Genomic DNA, 26903 nt, shown 5'->3' on the forward strand with positions numbered 1-26903 from the left:
CTTTCACCCCACACCCCTAAAATGGTGGAATTGACTCGGGTCAAATGTTAAAATGTTACTCTTCGGTTCCAAAGAGGAGTCAGCCTACAATCAAAACATTAGCTTTTTCTGATGAGTTGTTCCAGCACTTTTTTTTATATAAGCCTGTTCACTCCGTTTTAACAAGGGACAGGGAGTGGGCGACCAATCATCTCTCAGGAGACAAGTAAGCTCATCGGAGTGTTTTAATGAGGCAGCAGCTTGTCTCACATTGTTTTTCCAATTTTAGATGTAACTTTGGTCGGTAGGGTTTCACAGGCCACAGGAAACCCAGCAGCTAAAAGCAGAAACTACTGAATCTGCTCCCTTGCCACAAACATCGGGACCACCATGAATGTGAATCGGGGCCAGTATAACTATTTCCAAGGTCATCAATTATCAGATTTTTCAATTTAAGTTTAATCCTATAAAAAGGGATGCATTTTAAGACGTGCTTCAAGGATAAAGAATATTTTCCGAGAGTATTTCTCAAAAAATGAAAATTATTTTATTAGAAATTGACATCACAAAGAATACTGGAACTTCTAAATATAATGGTTCTTCCAAAGAATGATCAGAAAAATGTCCCCTAAAATTAAGTTGCTGTTCATTTCATCAAAGTGCAAAGAATGGATACAGATTTGGATTTTGCACAAAAGTACATTTGGTTTTTAGACAGAGGCCCATGTGTAGCCATGTAAAAAAAAACTATTTTAAAGAAGCAAAAGAAAATGTTTTAATAATTTTTCATCTCAAAAGCTTTCTCAAATTTGAAAAAAAAATGTAGCGCTAGATTGACTTCTTTTGAATACGAACTATACTGTGAATTAATTTGGGCATGGCAAAGACACTTTACTCTGTAAACAGAAACTTGCTATGCAAGGCAGCAAGAGATTTGGAATGAACTCCAAAATTTCTGAGATTAGGGGTCATGGGGGAAGTTTGTTTGGTTGGCATGGGGGAAAGGTGGGGGTTAGCGGCTCACCAAGGGCATATGAATTTGATTTTATTGGCACAGATCTCTAAGACCCCTTGCATATTGTTGGAAATGTGTATGTGGAGGGGGCAGAAGGGTGTAAAAAATAGAACCTTTAATAAATGATCATGTATGATAATCTTGAAGGAGGAGAGAGGTAGCGAGGCAGACGAGTTTAAGAAGGAAATTCCACTGCATATGGCACAACCGCCAATAGTAGAATATCAAAACTGGACACGTTCAGGTGGTCAAAATTGGAGAAGCGCAGGAATCAGAGGTTTGTAGGGCAAGAGGAAATTACACAAATAGATAAATGCAAGTTATTGTTTCCTGTAAGCCTGTTATTGTGAGCCCGATCCAGTTTAAGGTGGTGCCCAGGGAGCACCTGACAAGGGCACACATGAGTGGGTTCTTCTCAGGGTTGGAGGATAGGTGTGAATGGTGTTCTAGGGGACTGGCGAGTCACAGGCACATATTTTGGTCTTGCCCCAAGCTTGTTGGTTTCTGGGTCTCCTTTTTGATACATTGTCAGGGATTTTGGGTGTTCAGCTGGAGCCGTGCCTGTTGGTAGCCAGTTTTAAAGTTTCGGACTCGATGGTGCTGGAGGCGGGGACTGGGGCAAATGTACTAGCCTTCACCTCGCTAACAGCCCTGTGGAGAGTTCTGCTTGGGTTGAGGTCCCACCGGTGCTACCTGGGGGTGTGGCTGGTGGACCTGATGGAACATTTGCCTGGAGAAGATTAAGTATCATGAGAGGGTCAGTGGAGGAGTTCTATTCAAGGTGGCAGCCTTTTATCTCCTTGTTCAGGGAGCTGGTTACCATCAGCTGTTGGGGGTGGGGAGGGGGTTGTCTCTGTTTTTTGTTTAAGGTTTGCCGTTTTTGCTCTCATAGTGAGTGAGGGGGAGAGGAGGTTTGGGGGGGATTGGGCGGTTGTATTGTTGGTGTATAATGAAAAATGTTGTCTAAAATGAAAATATATAATTTTTAAAGTTTACATTTAATATTTAACTTAACTGTAGCAGTAAGTTGCAGTTTCTTCCAGTCTTGGGGAGTGATAATCAAAGTTCCTACTTGAAGGCAGTTGCAGGGTTCATAATTAAGTAGCTAGTTTGATCTAGTTTCCTAGCCAGTTTTTGTGTTTCTGGCGCGCGCACGCACGTAACAGGAGAGCTGCACAAACAGGTCTACTCTAGGGATACATCACACCACCACCAACAATGACAGAAATGCAGCCTGCTGCTCACATGCTGCTTTACATCCTGGCTCTGTAATGACACTTGTGCATCATTTGCATAGTATTTTCAAGTGACACCAAACAATCAGCAATAACTGACTCAGCTCACTAATCTCAGCTTGTACAAATACAGAAGGCTTACAGACACAGGGAGTAAGTTGCACAAAGGTGGCAGCTGGAGACTGAATTCAATTTAAATTATAATTTAATTAAAATTTGTTGAATCCGTCTGTGATTTAAAGATCATCTAAAACTTAGTGACTAATGCTTTGCTGTGGCATAGTTTCCACCAGTTGCTTCAAATGCCATTCAGAACACTTTTATGGTTGAAAGTTGTGGGAACCCTTTGCAACTTGACAGGTTTGTTAATACAATAGATTCACTTAAGTGTGTCTGAAAAATCGCGTTTATTCGGGAGGCGGTGGCGTAGTGGTGTTGTCACTGGATTAGTAATCCAGACACCCAGGAATGCTCTGGGGTCTGGAATTCAAATTTGATTTCATTAAAACAATCTGGAATTAAGTCTAATGATGACCATGAAAGCAATGTCGATTGTTGTAAAGACCCATATAGTTCACTAATGTCCTTTAGGGAAGGAAATCTGCCGATCTTACCTGGTCTGGCCTACATGTGATTCCAGACCCACACAACAATGCGGTTGACTCTTCCCCCCCCCCCACTAAAATAGCTGGCCATCAGGCAATTAGGGATGAGCAGCGAATGCTGGCCCAGCCTGTGACACCCACATCCAAAGAACAAATAAAAAAACACAAAAACGCAGTTCGAAAACTACAATAGCTGAGAAGACAAGGAAAGAACTGCTTTTAATCCGAAAGAAATTCAGGCAAACTGGTGACGATAATGTTAACTGAACTGAAGAACATATCACCTACACAATTAGTTATACAAACCTAATTTGAGTATTATCTTCACCAACTATTCTTCCCGCATCTGAATTAATTCATAGAATCAGAGAATGGTTACAGCCTGGAAGCCATTCAGCCCATTGTGTCCATGCGGACTCTCTGAAGGAGTCACAACTCTGCCTTTTCCCGGCAGCAAATGTTCCCTTTGAGATAATGATCCAATTCCCTTATGAAAGCCTCAATTGGTCCTGCCTCTATCACGCTCTTCAGGCAGTCCAGATCCTAACCACTCGCTGTGTGAAAACGTTTTCCTCATGTCACCAATGCTTTTTTAATTACCTTTAAATCTGTTCTCTGTGGCTCTCCCTCCTTCCACAAATGGGAACAGTTTTTCTCTATCTACTCTATCCAGACCCCTTATGGATTTCTTGAGTACTCTGCCCAAAGGCAGGCTCTTGGATCAGACAAAAACTGCCAAAAAGAACAGCTCAGAATAGTTTTGAATACCTCTGTCAAATCTCCTCTTAATCAACTCTCCTCCGAGGAAAACAGCCCCAACTTCTCCAACTATGTGACTCATCGCTGGAACCATTCTCATGATTTTTTCTGCATCCTCTGTAATGCCTTCACATCCTTCCTAAAAAATGTGGTACCCTGAGCTGGATGTAACACTCCAGTTGAGGCCGAATCAGTGTTTTATACGGGTTTAACAGAACTTACTTGCTTTTGTACTCTGTGCCCCTATTGTTAAAACTCAGGACTGCACTCTCAACCTGTCCTGCCACCTTCAATGATTGATGTATGTATACAACCAGATACCTCTTCACCTGAATCCCATTTAGAATTGTACTTTTTATTTTATCTTGCCTCTCTGCATTATTCCTACCAAAATGAATCACTTCACACTTTTCTGCCTCAAATTTCATTTGCCACTTGTCTGCCCATTCCATCAACCTGTCGATGTTGTTTCAAAATTCAACATCATCCTCCTCTTTCCAAATTGTGTATTATCTGAAAATGCTTATATGTGCCCTGTGCACAAAGGTCTAAGTCATTAATATATATCAGGAAGATCAGGTACCTAACACATTTCTTGGGGGAACTCCACACTTAGCCTATCTTCCGTTCAAAAATTGTTCACCATGACTCATTGTTTCCCATCACTGAGCCAGTGTTTGTATTTGCGTTGCTGCTGTCCCTTTTATTTCATGGGCTTTAATTTTGCTCACAGATCTGTTGTGTGGCACTTAATCAAATGTCTTTTGGAACAGTTTTACCCTCATCAATGCTCTCTGTTAACTGACCCAAAAATTCAAGCAAAGGCAGCACGATGGCATAGTGGTTAACACTCCTGCCTCAGGGCGCTGAGGTCCCAGGATCGATCCCGGTTCTGGGTCACAGTCCGTGTGGAGTTTGCACATTCTCAAAATGTTTGCGTGGGTTTCGCCCCCAAAAGATATGCAGGGTAGGTGGATTGGCCACACTAAATTGCCCCTTAATTCGAAAAAAAGAGAATTGGGTACTCTAAATTTTAAAAAAAATTCAAGCAAGTTAGTTAAGTATAATTTGCCCTAAACAAAGTCATGCTGGCTTCCATAACAGAGCATCAGGGTCCCAGGTTCGATTCCCAGCTTGGGTCACGGTCTGTGCGGAGTCTACACGTTCTCCCCGTGTCTGCGTGAGTTTCCTCCGGGTGCTCCGGTTTCCTCCCACAAGTCCCAAAACACGTGCTGTTAGGTAATTTGGCATTCTAAATTGCCCCTCTATGTACCCGAACAGGCGGCGGAATGTGGCGACTAGGGGCTTTTCACATTAACTTTATTGCAGTGTTAATGTAAGCCTATTTGTGATAATAAAAATTATTATTAATTAATCCATATTTACTCATGCGAGTGCTAATTTTGTCCCAGACTATCATTTCTAAATGTCTATTCACTACAAAAGTTAAACTGACTGGTCGATACTTGCTGGGTTTATCTTTACATCCTTTTTTAGAGTTCTCGAGTGTTAAATAATGGGTTAAGAGACATTGCAATTAGTTGTCTCATTTATGTTAAGTATCCATTAATTGACACTGATATGTAAAGGGGCTTCAGGTGGCCTCTGGCAGGTGGTGTGTTGTTAAGAGTTTTGTGCCGAGGCTGTGGAAGTGAAATAAATGGTGTTTGGTGAAAAGGAACAAGAACTTTAGACTCTTCATTTCACAGCAACTAAAACGTCTAACATCGAGCATCACCCTCGAGTTTAAGGAATATTAGAAAATTGTGGCTAGCACCTCTGCAATTTCCACTCTCATTTCCTTCAGTATCCTTGGAGCCATCTCATCAGGTCCTGGTGTATTATCAACTTGAGGTTATTTATAGCAGAATGCAATGCACTAGTTTGCAGAAAACGATTAAATTTTAGATTTCTGGAAATCGTGCAGATAGATGATTTGGTATCGAGTTTGCCATCTCAAAGCTAAACATGGAAACTGTAAAGCAACACATGGTGAATAATGTTAGGAAAACAAAGGTAACTTTAAGGGATTTATATTTGCAGTGGTAAACATTACAGATAAGGTATAGTTTTTAATGGGCTTAATTTAATTTTCTGTGCATGGAAGACCTATAGTTAGATTCATGCTGGGCAAAGGTGTTTGTGTGTGTGGGGGTTGGTTTCAGTCCCAACTGGGAGTCTACTGTGATAGCGAATGCTATGGCGTGAGGAGTAAATATGGTTGCTTGGCAACTAGAGGCCCTGGTAAGAGAACATTTTCCTTTGTTCTTTAGTTTTAGCTGGAAGCTACAGCATGTGTAAATAGACAGTAGAGAGTGAACAGCTCAGCTAAAAACAGTGGTTTGGGAAGCTAAAGAACATCTCTCTCAGCTTTTCTGGAACAAAAGTCATACACCGGAGTAATGGTTAAGAAAGCCAGTGCCAGAAATCTAAAGGACAACTACTTAAGGAAACTAAAGGAATGAAGAGGAGTTACAGCAAGCCTGAAGTTAAAGCAACAAAGAGGAACTGCGAGCAGGCCAGGATACTTTTCATTTCACGTCACAGAACTGCAGAGGAGATGGCCAGTCAGAAAGATATCTAAAGTGGTTTTAAGGTTTGTGATATTTAAATTGAAATAATTGTGGGGCAATCAGTAGCTGGATTCGGAATGTGTGTGTTTAAAAGTAGTCAAGACAAATAAATCCTAAAAGGGGTTGGTGTAAAACCTGGAGTGGATTCGCTGGTAGAAGTGGAGCAGAAGCTCCGTTCAAAAGAATCCTTTGGAAAATATGGAGTGAATTTTGGAATGCAACTTGCTAATGGAAAGGCTTATTTATGAGAGAAGATTTAAAAACGTGTTTTGGGAGTGGAGTTTGGAAAATAATGTGACAATCATCTGGGGGGATTCTGAGACAGACACTAACATGGGTACAGAGTGGAATGTGGGTTTTGCCACAGGTAATCTGTGTTTTAAAAAAGTATAGTGTGCTAATGAGACTATTATAGCTTCAAATGTACTGTGGCATTCGTGTTGATCTTAAAACCTGTGTGTAATTGTTAATCTAAGTGGAGGGAAATAAAGAAGTATTCTATCAAAATATAATTTTTCCATGTTTAATAAATGTATTTTTGTTGTGAGAACTAATTAGCAGTCATGTTACTCTGTTCCTCCACATGTAATTTAAAAAAAGTAAAAGTTACGGTCTTTTGTGCCAGGGTTCCATTCTGGGATCTTCCTGTCCAATTAGAATATCAACTGGGATCATAACAGTATGGACAGTTATTTCTAATAGGATCCTAAAATGCACAGCTCCAAGTAACACTAGCAAAGGGCATTTCTGAATTCATTTTACTGTGCTCTTTTATGGAACATATTAATCTCAATAAAAACAAGGTGTACTTATTTAGTAGAACCCAAGCATTTTGGTGAAAGTAGGCCATCAGTCTTAATTGAACATTGTACATTCTGTTCATTTAGCTGATACATTACCAGTAGCATTTGTCATTGTTCTCCAGTAGTTTATCCACCATATGTTCCACTCGCACAAACCAACTTGGAACAGCTTTATAAATAAGTGGGGTGTCCGACCTGTGGAGAGACAGTAACTGGTGAAATTCCTGGAGGCAGATCTCACAAGAGAACCACAATAGATAACGTTTTCTGTGTTTTATAGCTTAAGCTCAAGATAATGGCTATTTGGTGATTTACAATTCCACATGCACCATTCTCCAATGCCTCACACAAATAGGGGTCTTTTAGGTCCGAATTTCAGCACACTGTTCAATCATCAGGAACATCACAGCAGGCGCAATTCCATTCTCACCAATCATAATTTACAGCCCTAGTCACTGGATAGTTAACCTAACTGATTTTGCCTTCCCCAGCCCAGGGCTACATAGTCAGTTCAAGCAACTCGATCAGGACTTCAATGAAATCAGTTAACTCAGCATCAGCGAGACAAAGCACAAGGAACCTTGTTATTTGTCTTAACTATTTCAGCATTGAAGGAAGCCCTTTCCGTCCCAACATATTTCTCTCTCCCTCATGAGTGCATGCCAACCCATAAAACTGCTAATAACTTTCTGCTGAGTTTTTTTGGTTGCTTTCAGAAAAGCAGTGGCACAGCAGATACTGCCCTCCTTCCTGTTATTATTCATTTACGAAAAAAAGGATAAATCAGAATTTAGAGACCCTGGGAGGGATTCCCCACCCCATGCCGGGTCGGAGAATCGCCGGGGGGGCCGCGCGAATCGCGCCACGCTGCCCCGACGCGATTCTCCGCAGAGGACAACTGTCAGTGACCAGTTATATTTTTCTGCGCCACCATTTAAGTGGGATGGATCACCATCCTAGGTGGGCCTGCGGCCTGGGAATCATCGGCGAAGCTGTGACATTTCGCAGTGGTAATGGTGGACTCAAGGCTGGGTGGAGGAGGGGGGCGGTAAACAACCCCCAACAAGGGTGGTCACCTGGAACATGTGGCCAAAAATATTACCCCCAAAAAATTTGTTTCTTGCCCTCTTGGCACTATCAATTCATGCCACAGTCCAAGATCAACTCCCTGTTCACATGAAAACTTTTAAAAGGACAATAGACAGAATAGTGAATCTGATCGGCATGCATTGTGACACCAAACACAAAGCAAGAAGACTGAATAATTACATCCAATACACTATCGGCCCCATATTTCCGCTGCACAACCAGTGAAGCCAGCAGTAATTCAGAACAAGAACAGACATAAAACATTCGGTATCCATTGTAGTTCAAACCACAAATCCCACTCTCGCTCCCTCTCAATGTCATTGATGAATGGCAGCATGGGGTAGAAATTCACTTTGGTTTGTTTTGGGGCCAAAAGATTGGTATGCTCACAAGCTGGAAACCCTAGGTTTGTTCATGACTAACCCTCGAGTCTCATCTGAATAATTCCACGGACCTGTGACATCAGTCAGGTCGCGCCTGGACCAGTTTGAGCTAGTTGTGATGCCAGTACCAACCCCAAAACTGCTTAGCAGGAAAACAGGGAGGGGCTAGATTATTTCTGTCCCTCCAAACTCCATTTCACGTTAAAGAAAGCGTGCCTCGCTGAACATTGGTGACCCCTTGCAAATTCCTTCAAGGAATGCTGGAGAGGCTGCAAAAGGAACCAGGAAAAATGAGCACAACTGGCAGAAGCACTGCGTAATTTCCAGAAAATTTCAGGGAGGGTCATTAAATGATCTGTCAGGTCCTTTTGCAAAGAATCCAACTCTTACTTAGACAGGATGCCTGAATATTGTCTGAGCCAATATAGGATGGAATATCGCAGCATTCCTGGTGCCCTTGATTTTCTTTTATATGAATGTTTTTTATTGGGTTTTTGAACAAAGTATATTTACCGTTATGTACACGGAATAATATATATATTATATATATCTATAGAAGAGCACACACACAAAAAAATTAAATAAAATAACTGGTAGGGTATTGTGCACTAGCTCAACAGCAGCAACTTTGTACAATTGGCAATATTATTTTTAACACAAGTAGGCATCTGATTGTGTGGGGAGGGAACTGGGGAGGAACATATATATTTGGGTGCCGGAGAAACAATTACAGAGGGCAATACGCGAATGGATCTGGTGTTGGTGTTGTCTCTTGCTTCTCCCGGACGGATTTCACTGCCGTTGTCGTCTCGCGTTCACCTCCGCTTCAGCCATTCGTCCCGTCTTTCCCCTGTATTTTCCTTATTCTCTGTTCCTGTAGATGCCAAGTTTGTTATCGTTTCCCTTGCCCTCCTTATGGCTATCATTCTCTTGCCTCCCCCCACCTTTCGTTTTCCCCTCTATTGTTCCCCGTCTCCTCCCTCTTCCCCCCCTCCCCCTCTCCTGTGGTTCGCCTTTCTTTTCTCTTAGGATTAGCTGTCGTCCCCCCCCTCCCCTGCGGTCTATCCCTCCCTCTCACACCCTGGCTACTTTCCCCTGATTGTTGGCTACCTGGATATTCCTCTGCTTGTTCGTTGGCCACAAACAGTTCCCGAAACAATTCAGTGAATGGCTCCCACGTTCTGTGGAAGTCGTCGTCTGACCCTCGGATGGCGATTTTGATTTTTTTCCATTTGGAGAGATTCTGAGAGGTCGGACAGTCAGTCTGCAACTTTGGATGGTGCTGCTGACCGCCAGCCGAACAGGGTTCTATGGCGGGCGATCAGGGAGGCAAAGGCAAGGGCGTCCGCCCTCCTCCCCAGGAATAGATCTGGCTGGTCTGATACCCCGAAGAACGCCACTTTCGGACGTGGCTCCACCCTCATCCCCACTACTTTGGACATTGCCTCGAAGAAGGCTGTCCAGTACCCCGCAAGTCTGGGGCAAGACCAGAACATGTGGGCGTGGTTGGCCGGGCCTCATTGGCACTGTTCACATCTATCCTGCACCTCCGGGAAGAACCTACTCATACGAGTTCTTGTTAAGTGGGCTCTATGTACCACTTTTAGTTGCGTCAGGCTGAGCCTTGCGCACGTGGAGGTGGAGTTGACCCCTATGAAGTGCTTCGCTCCAGAGTTCCCACCCAATTTCAATCCTCAGGTCTTCCTCCCATTTCTTTCTTGTTGCGTCCAGTACGGTGTTGGCCCTTTCTACCAGTCGGTCATACATGTCGCTACAGTTCCCTTTATTTAGGATGCTTGCGTCCAGTAACTCTTCCAGTAATGTCTGTCGTGGCGGCTGTGGGTATGTCCGTGTCTCCTTTCGTAGGAAGTTTTTGAGTTGTAGGTACCTTAGCTCGTTCCCCCTGGCTAGCTGGAATTTCTCTGTCAGTTCGTCCAGTGTTGCGATCCTGCTGTCCGTATATAGGTCCCGGACTGTCAGTGTCCCTCCGTCCTGTCCCCACTTTTTAAAGGTGGCGTCAGTCAGCGCTGGTGTGAACCTATGGTTGTTGCAGATGGGAGCTTTGTCTGACATTTTGGTCAGGCCAAATTGCTGCCGTAGTTGGTTCCAGGACTGGAGGGTGGCTATCACCACCGGGCTGCTGGAGTGTTTCTTTGGGTGGGGATGGGAGTGCCGCCGTGGCGAGGGCCCAGACGGAGGTCCCCTTGCAGGAGGCATCTTCCACACGCACCCACTCGGCTTCTGGCTCCTTGATCCATCCCCTCATTCGCTTGGCTGTCGCCGCCCAGTGGTAGAATTGTAGGTTTGGGAGGGCTAGCCCCACCCAGCCTGGATTTTGTTTTTTGTAGGACCTTTGGGATCCTAGCATTCTCTCTCTCTCTCTCCCCCCACCCCCCAATACGAACGCCATGATTAGTTTGTCTCGTGCTTTGAAAAAGGCCTTGGGGATGTCGATCAGGATAGATCTAAGTAGGAAGAGGCAGTAAATTCATTTTGATCGCCTGGACTCTCCCCGCAAGGGAGAGGGAGCTGGTGCCCCTGATAAATGGGACCTTTTCACTGGCATTTCACATCCAAGAAATGGGTGAAACAAGGTTTTAAGTTGCTACTTCCAAGGTAATCTTAATTACTTTCTGAGCTAAGTAATTCTATAACATACAAGGTTATTACAAAATGAATGCAGCAGCAGAGTTGGTCCACGTCTCAAATCAGTTTTCTGCAAGCGAAAGGATTTGAAATTCAGAATTGTGTCTCTCAGGTCACGCTAATATTGATCTGCTTAACTATGTAGTTGGGTTATGTTGTTGACTGAATTGCTTCCGGGGTCCTTGATTCGCCATTGTTTGCTGAAGCATATTTAAATTACTTATCCAATAAATTGTGACGTTATTTCACAACAGGAAGATTGGGGCACAAAATGCTATAATTTTAGGCACAAGTCATTTTAGGCAACACTTCAGAAAATTCTGTGTTCCTATTTTTCATTTATTCACTCTTATTTGGCACTCTAAGAGAGGAGTGAAGACCAAGTGAAACAGTGTTGGAGGCGAGGGATTGTCAGAGTAGGAGGGCATTGATGTGATTCAATCAAGATCATAGTCTGTCTTTCAAAATATGCCAGCATAGTTGTTTTTTTGTTTTTTTTAATTCATTTGCGGGATATGGGCATCGCTGGTTAGACCTTCATTTGTTGCCCATCCCTAGTTGCCTTTCAGAAGGTGGTGGTGAGTTGTCTTCTTGAACCGCTGCAGTCCTTGAGGTGTAGATATACCCACCGTGCTGTTATGGAGGGAGTTCCAGGATTTTGCCTGAGCGACAGTGATGGGGCGGCGATATATTTCCAAGTCAAGGTGGTGAGTGACCTGGGAGGGGAACATCCAGGTAGTGGGATTCCCAGGTATCTGCTGTTCTTATCCTTCTAGATGGCAGTGATCGAAGGTTTGGAAGGTATTGTCTAAGGAACCTTGGTGAGTTACTGCAGCGCATCTTCTAGATGGTGCACACAGCTACCACCGTTTGTCGGTGTGGAGGGTTTCAATGTTTGTGGAAGGGGGAACAATCAAGTGGACTGTTTTGTCCTGGATGGTGTCAAGCTTCTTGAGTGTTGTTGGAGCTGCACTCATCCAGGCAAGTGAAGAGTATTACATAACACTCCTGATTTGAGCCTTTGGTGGGGGGTCAGGAGGGGAGTTACTCGCCATAGGATTCTTAGCCTTTGACCTGACCTGGTAGCCACAGTATTAATGTGGCTAGTCCAGTTCAATTTCTGATCAATGGTAATCCCCAGGATGTTGATGGATTGAGTGATGGTAATACTATTGAATGTCAAAGGGGGGTGGTTAGATCCTCTCCTTTAGGAGATGGTCATTGCCTGACTCTTGTGTGGACGAATGTAACTTGCCACTTGTCAGCCCAAGCCTGAATATTGTTCAGGTCTTGCTGCATTTGGACATGGAATGCTTCATTACCTGAGGAGTCAGGAATGGTGTTGAACATTGTTTGCGGATGACTGCACATCCCCACTTCTGACCTTATAATGGAAGGGAGGTCATTGCTGAAGCAGCTGAAGATGGTTGGGCCCAGGACACTACCCTGAGAAACTCCTTCAGTGATGTCCTGGAGTTGAGATGATTGACCTCCAACCACAACCATCTTCCTTTGTGCCAGGTATGACTACAACCAGTGGAAAGTTTTCCCCTTGATTCCCATCGACTTCAGTTTAGCTAGGGCTCCTTGATGCCATACTCAGTCAAATGCTGACCTGATGTCATGGGCAGTCACTCTCCTCTCACCTCTGGAATTCAGCTCTTTGTTCATGTTTGAACCAAGGCTGTAATGAGGTCAGGAGCTGAGTGACCCTGGCAGAACCCAAACTGAGCATCCGTGAGCATGTTATTGCTGAGTAAGTGTCGCTTGATAGTACTGTTGATGACTCCTTCCATCACTTTGCTGATGATGGAGAGTAGACTGATAGGGCAGTAATTGGCTGGGTTGGATTTGTCCTGTTACTTGTGTAAAGGGCACACCTGGGCAATTTTGCACATTGCCGGGTAGATACCAGTGTTGTAGCTGCACTGGAACAGCTTGGCTAGAGGTGCAGCAAGTTCAGGAGCACAAGTCTTCATTACTATTGCCGTGATATTATCAGGGCCATAGCCTTTGCAGTATCCAGTGCCTTCAGCCATTTCTTGATATCATGTAGAGTAAATCGTATTGAAGACTGACATCTATGATGATGGGGACCTCCGGAGGAGAGTGAGATGATCATCCACTCAGCACTTCTGGCTGAAGCTGTTTGCGAATGCCTCAGCCTTGACTTTTGCACATACGTGCTGGGCTCCTCCATCATTGAGGATGGGGATATTTGTGGAGCCTCCTCCATCGATGAGTTGTTTAATTGTCCACCGCCATTCATGAACAAGAACAAAGAACAAAGAAATGTACAGCACAGGAACAGGCCCTTCGGCCCTCCAAGCCCGTGCCGACCATACTGCCCGACTAAACTACAATCTTCTACACTTCCTGGGTCCGTATCCTTCTATTCCCATCCTATTCATATATTTGTCAAGATGCCCCTTAAATGTCCCTATCGTCCCTGCCTCCACTACCTCCTCCGGTAGTGAGTTCCAGGCACCCACTACCCTCTGCGTAAAAAACTTGCCTCGTACATCTACTCTAAACTTTGCCCCTCTCACCTTAAACCTATGCCCCCTAGTAATTGACCCCTCTACCCTGGGGAAAAGCCTCTGACTATCCACTCTGTCTATGCCCCTCATAATTTTGTATACCTCTATCAGGTCGCCCCTCAACCTCCTTCGTTCCAGTGAGAACAAACCGAGTTTATTCAATCGCTCCTCATAGCTTATGCCCTCCATACCAGGCAACATTCTGGTAAATCTCTTCTGCACCCTCTCTAAAGCCTCCACATCCTTCTGGTAGTGTGGCGACCAGAATTGAACACTATACTCCAAGTGTGGCCTAACTAAGGTTCTATACAGCTGCAACATGACTTGCCAATTCTTATACTCAATGCCCCGGCCAATGAAGGCAAGCATGCCGTATGCCTTCTTGACTACCTTCTCCACCTGTGTAGCCCCTTTCAGTGATCTGTGGACCTGTACTCCTAGATCTCTTTGACTTTCAATACTCCTGAGGGTTCTACCATTCACTGTATATTCCCTACCTGCATTAGCCCTTCCAAAATGCATTACCTCACATTTGTCCAGGTTAAACTCCATCTGCCATCTCTCCGCCCAAGTCTCCAGACAATCTAAATCCTGCTGTATCCTCAGACAGTCCTCATCGCTATCCGCAATTCCACCAACCTTTGTGTCGTCTGCAAACTTACTAATCAGACCAGTTACATTTTCCTCCAAATCATTTATATATACTACAAAGAGCAAAGGTCCCAGCACTGATCCCTGTGGAACATGGCTGGATGCGGCAGGACTACAGAGCTTAGATCTGATGCATTTGTTGTGGAATCGCTTAGCTCGGTCTATTACTTGCTGCTTATGCTGTTTGGCACACAAGTAGTCCTGTGTTGTAGCTTCACTCGGTCTACACCTCATTTTTCAGTGTACCTGATGTTGCTCCTGGCATGCTCGCTTGCAACCAGGGTTGGTCCCCTGGCTTGGTGGTAATGGTAGAGTGGGGATATTCCAGGCCATGAGGTTGCAGATTGTGGTTGAATACAATTCTGCTGCTGCAGAAGACCCATCATGGATATCCAGTCGAGTTGCTAGATCTGTTCGAAATCTATCCCATTTGGCATGGCGGTAGTGCCTCACAACACGATGGAGGATATCCTCAATGTGAAGATGGGACTTTGTCTCCACAAAGATTGTGCGGTGGTCACTTCTACCGATTTTGTCATGGACTGATACATCTGCAGCAGGCAGACTGATGAGGATGAGGTCAAGTATGTTTTTCCCTCTTGTTGGTTCCATCACCACGTGTTGTAGTCCCAATCTAGCAGCTATGTTCTTTAGGACCCGGCCAGCTCGGTCTGTGGTGGTACTACTGAGCCAATCTTGATGATGGCCATTGAAGTCCCCCACCAAGAGCATATTCTGCGCCCTTGTCACTCTCAGTGCTTCCTCCAAGTGGTGTTTAACATGGAGGAGTACTGATTCATCAGCTGATGGTGGCCAGTACGTGATAACCAGCAGGAGGCTTCCTTGCCCATGTTCAACCTGAAGCCATGAGTCTTCATGGGACCCAGTAAAAGCAATGTGAAGGTATTTAAATGTTCTGCTTCTATTTCATCCCCAAAAGCGATTAGTTTGTTAGGTGAGCCTCATGCACATCATGTTTTTACCATATACCAGCATCAGGGCAGTCTTGACCAAATTACATCCATCTGAGTGACTCTCAGATGATACCTTGCAATTGTTTTCCTGTCAATATGAAACACTATTTGACAACTGATTTTATAAAACATGATAGAACTTCAATTGTGATAGTTAAATATTTAAATTTAAACAAAAGTTTAAATAGTTAATGCATTTTCTTTGCTTCCTTTGCACTCCCTGAACAGGAGCCAGAATGTGGCGACTAGAGGCTTTTCACAGTAACTTCATTGAAGCCTACTTGTGACAATAAGCGATTATTATTATTATTATTTCCTTGGTCGATCAGGACTTGTTTACAATCTCTACATATTTTGAAATATAAGACAAAACTGGAGGAGTATGATAAAATGTATGTCAAGTAAAATTACTGTTCCTCCATCCAAATCCCCACCACACCCATTTTCTTTCACTTTAGATTTTGTTAATTCACTTTTGGAAACTTTTCTTTCTCGTTCAATTCATCATTGAAGCTATGTAAAAGGCAATTTTCAAGAGCTCCCAGAGCAATCCCAAACAAGCTTACTTGATATCACTTCTCAAGGAGCATTAAAGGTTATACTTATTACCAAAAGGACAAGGATCTGCGTACCAAGAGTAAACATGAACCAGGTATGAATACTTAATGATTTATTAAAAAGAAATGTTGATATGCTTATATAATTGGATCAGTACCAAAAAAGCTTTCAATAATACCTCACCACTCAAAGGACAAAACTTTCAAAGTTGTCAAAAACAGAAAATGCGGGCAGCACGGTGGCGCAGTGGTTAATGCTGCTGCCTCATGGCGCCGAGGTCCCAGATTCGATCCCGGCTCTGGGTCACTGTCCGTGTGGAGTTTGCACATTCTCCCCGTGTTTGCGTGGGTTTCGCCCCCACAACCCAAAAGATGTGTAGGGTAGGTGATTTGGCCACGCTAGATTGCCCCTTAATTGGAAAAAAATGAATTGGGTACTCTAAATTTTATTTTTATTTTTAAACAGAAAATGCTGGAAACACTCAGCAGGTGTGACAGCACCTGTGCAAAGAGAAAGAGGGTTAACAAACTTAACCTATTCAAACCCATCCACTTGCACAAGAGTTAAAATCAGGCTCAATATCACAAAAGGCAACAAAAAGGTCACAGTCGTGAAGCGAAAGCATGAGGGAGAATCAGAATTAACGCTTCAGGTCTGTGACATTTTTGTTACCTTTTGAGACGAAGTTCATCAACCTGAAACATATGCTGAAATCTTCTCCCCTCGTTTGTCAACTCCAATGGTATTATCATCGCTGAATCCCACAACATCAATATCCTGGGGATCATCAACTGACCCGGACCTTAATGTAAGTACTGTGGTTACAAGAGCAGTTCAAATGGGTGTTCTGCAATGAGTAACTCACCTCCTGACTCCCCAAACTTGTCCACTATCTACAAGGCACAAGTCAGGGGTGTGATGGAATACTCCCCACTTACCTGGATGAAAGCAACTCCAAAAACGCTCAACAAGCCTGACACCGTCCAAGACAATACAGACCACTTTACCGTACTCCATCAATTGCCATAAAAAAAAAACTTTCCTTCTTCTTAGAGAACTGTTTAGAATAGAGGATTACTTGCTTCTACTCTGGTTCTATGTGGTACAATCCCAGTTGATGTTATTACTGGACGAGGAGGTCCCAGAATGGAATCCTGGCTCAGAAAACCATCATGTTTAACTTTCTTTTAGAAAACGGGGAGGAACGGGGTCACAGGACTGCCAATTCATTTTTAACAAGAAAAAAACATTTATTAAACGTGAAAAGTTTGACTATAATACAATAATCCTTCACTCCCCCCTTGTCTTCACAAATGTACACAGATTTTAAGACTAACACACAGGTTACACAATATATCTTGTGCGATAATGTTCTCGTTAAATACACAAGTCACTGTAACCCAACAGGCTACCTGTGGTCAGACAACACCCCACTCTGAACCCAGGTAGTGGATGTCACTCAATTGGGTGGATTTCTCCTCAAATTCCCCCAGATGACTACCACATGAATGTTTCCAAACTCTACTAGCAAAAAGACACACTTCAGAACATTCTTTCAAATGATGGTTTCTCTCAACTTTTCTGTCAAGGATCAACCAGGTTTTCTAATTCTCCTTTCAGGATTCTGTTGCCTTGAATTGTTGTGTACAGTCCCCAACAGAATACTATTGTTTCAAGGACTAGAAGGCAGGACACCAAACCTTACGATTGCTTCAGAATCTCTGGCTTCTTGTTAGCCAACTGCACCAATTGCTTCACTTTTCAGCTCTGTCTTTAACTTCAATAAGAAGTCTTACAACACCAGGTTAAAGTCCAACAAGTTTGTTTCAATGTCACTAGCTTTCGGAGCGCTGCTCCTTCCTCAGCTAAATGCAGAGGTATGTTCCAGAAACATATATATAGACAGATTCAAAGATGCCAGACAATGCTGGGAATGCGAGCATCAGCAGGTGATTAAACCTTTACAGATCCAGAGATGGGGTAACCCCAGGTTAAAGAGGTGTGAATTGTGTCAAGCCAGGACAGTTGGTAGGATTTCGCAGGCCAGATGGTGGGGGATGAATGTAATGCGACATGAATCCCAGGTCCCGGTTGAGGCCGCACTCATGTGTGCGGAACTTGGCTATAAGCTTCTGCTCGGCGATTCTGCGTTGTCACGCGTCCTGAAGGCCGCCTTGGAGAACGCTTACCCCTAGATCAGAGGCTGAATGCCCTTGACTGCTGAAGTGTTCCCCGACTGGAAGGGAACATCCCTGCCTGGTGATTATCGCGCAATGTCCGTTCATTCGTTGTCGCAGCGTCTGCATGGTCTCGCCAATGTACCACGCTTCGGGACATCCTTTCCTGCAGCGTATGAGGTAGACAACGTTGGCCGAGTCGCACGAGTATGTACCGCGTACCTGGTGGGTGGTGTTCTCACGTGTAATGGCGGTATCCATGTCGATGATCTGGCACGTCTTGCAGAGATTGCCATGGCAGGGTTGTGTGGTGTCGTGGTCACTGTTCTGAAGGCTGGGTAGTTTGCTGCAAACAATGGTTTGTTTGAGGTTGCGCGGTTGTTTGAAGGCAAGTAGTGGGTGTGTGGGGATGACCTTGGCAAGATGTTCATCTTCATCGATGACGTGTTGAAGGCTGTGAAGAAGATGTCGTAGTTTCTTCGCTCCGGGAAAGTACTGGACGACAAAGGGTATTCTGTCGGTTGTGTCCCATGTCTTCTGAGGAGGTCGGTGCGTTTTTTTGCTGTGACGCGTTGGAACTGTCGATCAATGAGTCGAGTGCCATATCCCGTTCGTACGAGGGCATCTTTCAACGTCTGTAGATGTCTGTTACTCTCCTCTTTGTCTGAGCAGATCCTGTGTATACGGAGAGCTTGTCCACAGGGGATGGCTTCTTTAATGTGTTTAGGGTGGAAGCTGGAGAAGTGGAGCATCGTGAGGTTATCCGTGGGTTTGCGGTAAAACGAAGTGCTGAGGTGACCGTCCTTGATGGAGACAAATGTGTCCAAGAATGCAACTGATTTTGGAGAGTAGTCCATGTTGAGTCTGATGGTTGGATGGAACTTATTGATGTCACCGTGTAGTCGTTTCAGTGATTCTTTGCCGTAGGTTCAAAGAAAAAAAATGTAATCGATGTATCTGGTGTATAACGTCGGTTAAAGGTCCTGTGCGGTGAGTGGGTCTTGTTCAAACTTGTGCATGAAGATGTTGGCGTATTGGGGTGCGAATTTGGTCCCCATGGCTGTTCCGTGCGTCTGGATGATGAACTTGTTCTCGAAGGTAAAGACGTTGTGATCCAGAATTAAGCGGATGAGTTGCAGAATTGCGCCTGGAGATTGACAGTTGTCGGTGTTGAGTACTGAGGCTGTTGCAGCAATGCCCTCGTCATGGAGGATGCTGGTGTAGAGTGCTGAGCTGTCCATTGTGACGAGGAATGTTCCTGGTTCAACTGGTCCATGGGTGCTGAGTTTCTGTAGGAAGTCCGTCGTGTCGCGACAGAAGACAGTAAGCTCCAATTCATGTTTTCCTTTTTATTTCAATCTTCCTGGAAACTTTCCTTTTCGTTTTCTAGTTCCCATACTAGCTGTTCTTAGTTTCTGATGTTCTTTTTGGAAAGTCTGCTTTTTGCAGTTCCTTATCTTGCTTCTGGCAGGGCTGAGAGAGCTGTTCCCTTTCTAGCTCCTGTTCGGATACTGTAAAATTATTGACTGCTCAATGTTTCCTTTTTTTCACCAAATTTCTGTCCTGACTGTCTTTAATCCACAATCTTCCAGCTAGCTGCTGCAACACTGAGATTTACCGTTTAAAGTACACAATGAAACACCCCTGTTCTAATGGACTAACCCAAGGCAGCCCTTTAGGTTATGTGGCAGAACTTGTGATGTTGATTTGATAGACTTGGCAAGCAGCCAATTGGTGAATGTAGAATTCTCAGCATTCTATTGCTGCCTGTGATTGGTGGAGCCAGTCAAACTTACAGAAGAAAGGCGGGTCTTCTGAAGACTTCCATTTTTGTTTTCAGTTCTGTGAAGGAGGCTCAGCTGGAAGGTAGTGGAGAATTTCCCTGTCTCGCTCTCTCACTTTACCAGACGATTTTAAGCTAAATCTGTCGAGACTTTGTTTAAAATGCACAGACAGCCATCAGAACTGAGAAAGAGATCCCTTGAATGTGAAAGTGCCAGTCCTTTTTCCATAGGTCTGTAACATTCTTACATCTCTGAATGAAGGGCTGGGAAGAGTTCAAAATTGAAGCTTAAGGTGAGAGCATTCGTGATTGGAAAGCCAGAGTGCTGTACAGAAATCAGGCAACTGAAAGTCTGCTAATTCCAAAGTTAAAGCCCAGTAATTTCAGAGGGAGACGATCTGGCGGTAGAAGAGCAGAATCGCACTAATCGTAACATCCTGAGTACAGCAACATCTGGTGGCTGGCGATTGGAATTGCACTGACCTGAACATCCTGTGCCTAGCTTCATCAGAGGAAGACAGAACTGCCCGACCTGAATTTCTTGAGCAAATCTATTCCCAGAGACTGCAACCCCAGCAGTGAAGATTCACCTCAAACTTTTCCATTTATTCCCCATTTTCTTTTAACTCTTTTCTACCCTTACCATGTGTCTGTGTGGGTGAGGGGTTGGACAATGTTGTGGGGGTGGGACAAGTGAGGGGTTAGGTCGACTGGTAGACCATTGTCGGGTTATTTCTTTTTATACATATATTGATCTTTTCCTCTTATTTTTAATGAACAGTTTCTTAATGTTTTATTTATAAATTTGGTATCTGTAACTCATTGGAGCAGTCAAGTGTTAAAGATTTTCGGAAAACACGAATTATTGGTTAATTCACTTATGTTGGGACTCATAGATCTGTGGGGCTGGAATTGACCGCGCACTCGCTCAGGGTATTGAAACACTCCATCTGCTATCAATTCAGTGAAAACTCTACTTCCTACCCTCAGGGTGTCTTGGTTGCTCATAAACAGCTCACTTTCTCCAATGCTTTTGTTTACCTTTCACATCATAAACTCTCTAAGCACAACACAGACACAGTTTGAACTGAAACCAAAAGCCCCCATACATGCAATACCTTTGTTTAACATGAACACCTTTGTTTAATATGAATCTAACTAGAGTTGAACCCTTTCTGCATAGAAACGCTAAATTAAACCCACATAAATCTATACTTCATTTCTAACATCCAGCAATACAAATATAGGTCACTTAAAACTACCTCTGCTTCTTGACAGATGGGTTCTGAGAAAGCTAATAAATCCAATCTGCAGATTCTGCCACAAGCTGGACAGGTAGTGCTTGAAGAGTCGGGTGGGTGTGTTGTCAGGAGGATTATGCGCTCTCTCTGGCACCTCATTCCCAAAGTCTTATGATGTGTATGTCTGCCTGAATGAACCTTCTCCATTTTTGTCAGTCACAAGACAGGGACTTCAGAATTCACTCCCTCCACTGCCGGCATACAGTAGCTGCAATGTGTAACATCTACAGGACACATTTGCACTAATTTAGCATGGTTTCTTCAACAGCAACGTCTGCAATCATCTAGAAGAACAAGGGCAACAGGACACATGGGTACACAACCAGCTGCAAATTCCCTGCCAAGTTACACACCATGCTGATCTGAAACTCTATCTCTTTTACTTCACCATTGCTCAGTCAAAATCCTGGAACTGCCACCCTAGCAGCACTTGGATGTACCTTCACCACATGGACTGCAGTAGTTCAAGAAGACAGCTCATCACACATTTTCAATTAGGGATGGCCTTGCCAATGGCAGCCCCATCCCATGAATTAATAGAAAGTAGCATTAAACATAAAGTAGGATTAAACAGCTTTTCTTTTATTTATTCTTGGTCTAAGAGAGAGCAGCAATGTTTGTTATTATTTCTCGTTGCCCTGTGGGTGATGTTGGGCTCCATAGAAAATTCTCAACATACATGCTAACCATTTATTTGATGTGGACAAAAATGATGGTGAACTAGGCTCATTTATTCACAGTGCAGATCTATTAGCCCATAGCAACTAGCTGAAATAATTCTAGCTTTTGCATTCTATGGACAAAACAATAATAAGGACAGGAACTTCAGGGGTACAAATACACAGGCTTGCCAATCCCATGATCTGTAAGTTGGAGCCGAAAACTATAGCCGTTGCTATAAAGAAACTATGTAGAAAAATTCTAAATTATCTTATCTCCCTGTAATTGATAATTTGTGACTACGCAAGGGGAAAAAATGTTAAGGTTCGTAACTAATTCTTCAATGGCGATAGAGGGGCCAGCTTTCAAAAAAGTTCACATGCTTTTAGATTCAAAAACTGGAAAGCACAGAAAATACCGAGGAGAGGATACATGCTCCCACTCCCCTGAAAAAATTACATTGTTACTCCAACATTTAGATTTTTCCTTGAAACTTTAAGTAGATCTGTCCTAAAGTCTACATTTTTCCTTTCAACATGTTATATGGATCTGGAGTTTACTTCAGCAGAGTTGAAAAGTAATAATTAAACCATTTCAAGCCCAGATATTCATGCTGTAAATTTACTCCAACATTTCCTGGAAGATTACTTTCGATAGGCCAGAAACAGATTGACAAAATCAGGCGGCTCCAAAGCAGCAGAGCCATTGGCTTTTCACATCGATTAACTAATTAAGTAGATCAGTATTGGCTTGACTCAAGTCAGAATACAAATCTGCAAGCCCTTTCACTATATTCAACTTAATAATCTAGGGGCCTTTCACAGTAACTTCATTTGAAGCCTACTTGTGACAATAAGCGATTTTCATTTTTCATAATCGAGGAAATAGTCTGAGTTATGGACAGACTTATGCGGTTTTCAGTTTCCAAGACATTCTACATGACACAATTTTTAACTGTTCATTTAGAAGTTGGTGTTAGCAACTTAATTTACCTGAAAAGTCAGGGTCAAATTCTGACATATTCAAATTAATCTTCCACCTGCTTCTCAGGTGGAAAAAGGTTAAATTAAATATGTAATGCCTCACATCTCAGGGGGATTTTATATACATCCAACGATATCGCTGTTCTGGTGATATTCAGGCATCTCTTAACAGCCAGTCTAACACGCATTAAGCCACTCCTTAGTGTATACGCAAGAAACTCAGCAGCAATTTAGGGATCCCTTTCTGAAATAAATGACCCAGAAATTGAGTAGGGCAGGTATACATTTCTCATTTTTTTCAGGGGGTTCCCCTTAAAGGGACAGCTGATGGCCGCCAACAAAAAGCCAAGATTGTTCTTTTTAACTATTGTGGGTTGTAACTCCATTCACTTTCCTTCTCTTCTAAGACCTAAGCGAGGGTTGCTGCTGACATTGTAATCAGCCCAAACGGTGCAGAGCCGTTTCAGGAGGCACAAAGTGCCCAGCTAATGAAGCCAGGGCAGCACAGTGGCTCGCACTGCTGCCTCACAGCACCAGGGACTCGGGTTCAATCCCAGCCTCTGTCTGTGTGGAGTTTGTACATTCTCCCATTGTCTGCGTGGGTTTCCTCTGGATGATCCGGTTTCCTCCTGCAGTCCAAAGATGTGCAGGTTTAGGTGGATTGGCCATACTAAATTGCCCTTTAATCTCCAGGTTCTGGGTTACAGGGATAGGGCGGGGTGGACGGGTGAGTGTACATGGGTAGAGTGCCCATTCAAAGGGTCGATGCAGATTGAATGGGCCAGATGGCCTCCTTCTGTACTGTAGGGGTTCTATGAAGCTCATCGTCTAATTTTGAATGGACCTGAAGGCTTTGGCATGGATTAATGCCAACCATTTTGGACAGTAAACATTCTAAACTTTCAATAATGGCATATTTGCCTGGATGAATGCAGCTCCAACAACACTCAAGAAGCTCAACACCATCCAGGACAAAGCAACCCACTTGATTGTTCCCCTTTCCACAAAAATTCAAACCCTCTACCACCGACGAACAGTGGCAACCATGTGTACTACCTACAAGATGCACTGCAATTACACATCAAAGTTCCTTAGACAGCACCTTCCAAACCTACGACCACTACCATCTAGAAGAACAAGAGCATCAGATACCTGGGGACCTAGACGTTCCCCTCCAAGTCACTCACCATCCTGACTTGGAAATATATTGCCGCTCCTTCACTGTCGCTGGGGCAATACCTTGGAACTCCCTCCCTAACAGCACAGTGGGTGTACCTGCACCTCAAGGACTGCAGCAATTTAAGAAGGCAGCTCACCACCAGCTTCTGAAGGGCAACCAGGGATGGGCAATAAATGCAGGCCTAGCCTGCAACACCCACATCCCGCAAATGAATATTTTTAAAATGTAGGCATTTCAGGATGCTTATATAATGTCCTTCATATTCATTAAATTAAAACCGATGACAAAATGCTTCAATCGGTTTTAAAATTAAACACAGAGAAAGATCAAGTATTTAATTTGAATCAATTATTTTACTCATGAATTTAAATTTGTTCATCATTGACATTAACTTTCAGTCCAAGTAGCTGTTACAAGGCAAGTCCAGAAAATTCACTAGTCATTGACTTGGTTGCTGGATAGAGCTAAAATGATCACCGTGACACACTTTGGGTGAAGAATACCCTGATATTTAATTTCACACCATAATCAGGGCCATTTTTGAGGGGTCAGATTTTTGACATTTGTGCCTCAGAGCAGTACAGATGTACATAGTCTGGAGTTTAGTTTTCCGACTGTGTTGCCTCAGCTGACCGTAGCTGAGCCAGACATACGAATGCTGCAATCCGCTACAACACATTTTGGATTTGGGGTTCTTTGGTTTGAAGGGATCATGGCTAAATGATTAGGTGATTTAGGTTAATAATTTTTGGACTAAAATTAAATCACCCATGAAAACAGTTTTAAACAACATAAAAAATTGGAGAAGACCATCTACCACCATTCATATGGTTGACTTTGAACTCCACTTTCCCAGCCACTCCCCATATTCCTTGATTTCCTGAAACACCAAAAATTTGTCTATCTCAGCATTAAAAATATTTAATGATGGTACATCCACAACCCTCTGGGATAAGAGTTCCGGTTGCGGCTATGCTGAGCTAAGTCGCACGTTCGGCAGCTCCCGCCAGAAATGAACTTTTGGGCTTTTTTGAGGGGCCCTAGCGGCATTTGTTCGACGGTTCCCAGTGTGGGAAGGTGACAGTCCGATTTCCCCGGCACTGTATGGATTAGACCAGGAGTGGAGCGGTGAAAAAAGTAATTCTGGTGCAGCGAAAAGTGCGAGGGAGGAAAGCCAAGATGGCGGCGGGTGGAGACCAGGCAGCATGGGCGCAACAGCAGCAGGAGTTTCTCAAGCGCTGCTTCACGGAATTGAAAGCAGAGCTGCTGGAGCCGACGAAGGCGTTGATCAACAAGCTGGTCGAGACCCAGAAGGCTGAAGGGGGCAGCGATCCGGGAGGTGCGGCAGAAGGCCTCGGAGAATGAGGACGAGATATTGCGCCTGGCGGTGAAGGTGGAGGCGCACGAGGCGCTGCATAAGAAATGGCAGGAGAAGTTCGAGGACATGGAGAATCGGTCGAGGAGGAAGGATCTGCGGATTCTGGGTCTCCTGGAGGGAGTGGAGGGGTCGGATGCTGGAGCATATGTGGTCACGATGCTGAACACGTTGATGGGCGCGGGTGCCTTCCCGAGGCCCCTGGAACTGGATGGGGCCCACCGAGTCCTGGCGAGGAGGCCCAAGTCGAACTAGCCGCCCCGGGCGGTATTGGTGTGGTTCCACCGCTTGGTGGACAGGGAATGTGTCCTAAGGTGGGCAAAAAAGGAGCGGAGCAGCAGGTGGGAGAATGCAGAGGTCCGTATATACCAGGACTGGAGCGCGGAGGTGGCCAAGAAGAGGGCCGGGTATAATTGGGCTAAGGCGGTTCTGCATTGGAAGGGGGTGAAAATCGGGATGCTGCAGCCGGCGCAACTGTGGGTCACGTTTAAGGACCGACACCATTACTTTGAGACGCCGGAGGAGGCGTGGACCTTTATTCAGGCCGAAAAGTTGGACACGGACTGAGGGTCGGTTGTGAGGGGAGGTCGCGGGGGGCTACTGTGGTTACTGTGCTTTGGGGGATGTTCTGTATTGGAGAGGAGCGCCCGCTGATGGACAGGAGGGGGGGGGCTACCATACTGGGGGGTCGATGGAGTGGCGGGGTCAGCAGGAGCCAGCTGACTTACGGGAGTGCTATGGGGGGAGCAAGCCTTTTGGGGGGGGGGGGGGGGGGGGGGGGGGGGGCAACTGGGTTGCTGCTGCATTGGCCAAAGGTGAGCTGGAGCTCGGAGAGAGAGTCGGGGCGGGAGTCTGCCGCTGGGGGGAATGGAGAGTGCGGGAGATCAGGTTAGGCTGAGAAAGGGGTGGGTAGGGCAGGTTTTCCACTCGGGGTTGGACGCAAAGAATCAAGGGGTGGCGATTTTGGTGGGGAAGCGGGTGTCGTTTCAGGCGCTGAACACGGTACTGGATCCAGCATTGGACCGCTCCAGGTCCAGGACGGGTAAGAGGCCGGCGGCGGCCAAGGTGCAGAGGGGGTTTATGGACCCAATGGGAGGAGTGGACCCATGGAGGTTTGTCACGGGTTTCCCACGTCCATAAAACCTACTCCCGGATAGACTTCTTCGTTATGAGCAGGGCACTAATTCCGAGGGTCGAGGGCATGGAGTATTCGGCCATAGCCATCTCAGACCATGCCCCGCATTGGGTGAAGCTGGTGCTAGGGGAGGAGAGGGACCAGCGCCCGCTGTGGCGCCTGGATGTGGGCTTGCTGGCGGATGAGGAGGTGAACGGGCGGATCCGGGGGTGTATTGAAAGCTATCTAGAGGCTAACGATAATGGGGAGGTGCAGGTGGGGGTGGTCTGGGAGGCGCTGAAGGCGGTGATTAGGGGAGAGCTAATCTCCACTAGGGCCAACAAGGAGAGGGAGAGGAGAGAGAGGGAGAGATTGGTGGGGGAGATTTTAAGGGTGGATAGGAGGTATGCAGAGGCCCCCCGAGGAGGGACTACTCAAGGAGCGACGAAGCCTCCAGGCCGAGTTCGACCTGTTGACCACCAAGAAGGCAGAGGTGCAGTGGAGGAAAGTGCAAGGGGCA

The 26903-nt window shown here is 44.8% G+C and overlaps 1 protein-coding gene across 2 annotated transcripts in view; it reads right to left on the bottom strand.

The window, feature by feature from the left end:
- Positions 1-26903, bottom strand: part of iars1 (isoleucyl-tRNA synthetase 1) — a 330949-nt gene that overhangs the window by 171783 nt on the left and 132263 nt on the right. For both annotated transcript variants that reach the window (XM_072472632.1, XM_072472633.1), the window contains exon 13: positions 7066-7164. In XM_072472632.1, coding sequence (XP_072328733.1) covers positions 7066-7164 — 99 coding nt within the window. The remainder of the gene's footprint in view (positions 1-7065; positions 7165-26903) is intronic.

This window comes from Scyliorhinus torazame, chromosome 13 (genome assembly GCF_047496885.1).
Source record: "Scyliorhinus torazame isolate Kashiwa2021f chromosome 13, sScyTor2.1, whole genome shotgun sequence".
Classification (NCBI taxonomy): Eukaryota; Metazoa; Chordata; class Chondrichthyes; order Carcharhiniformes; family Scyliorhinidae; genus Scyliorhinus; species Scyliorhinus torazame.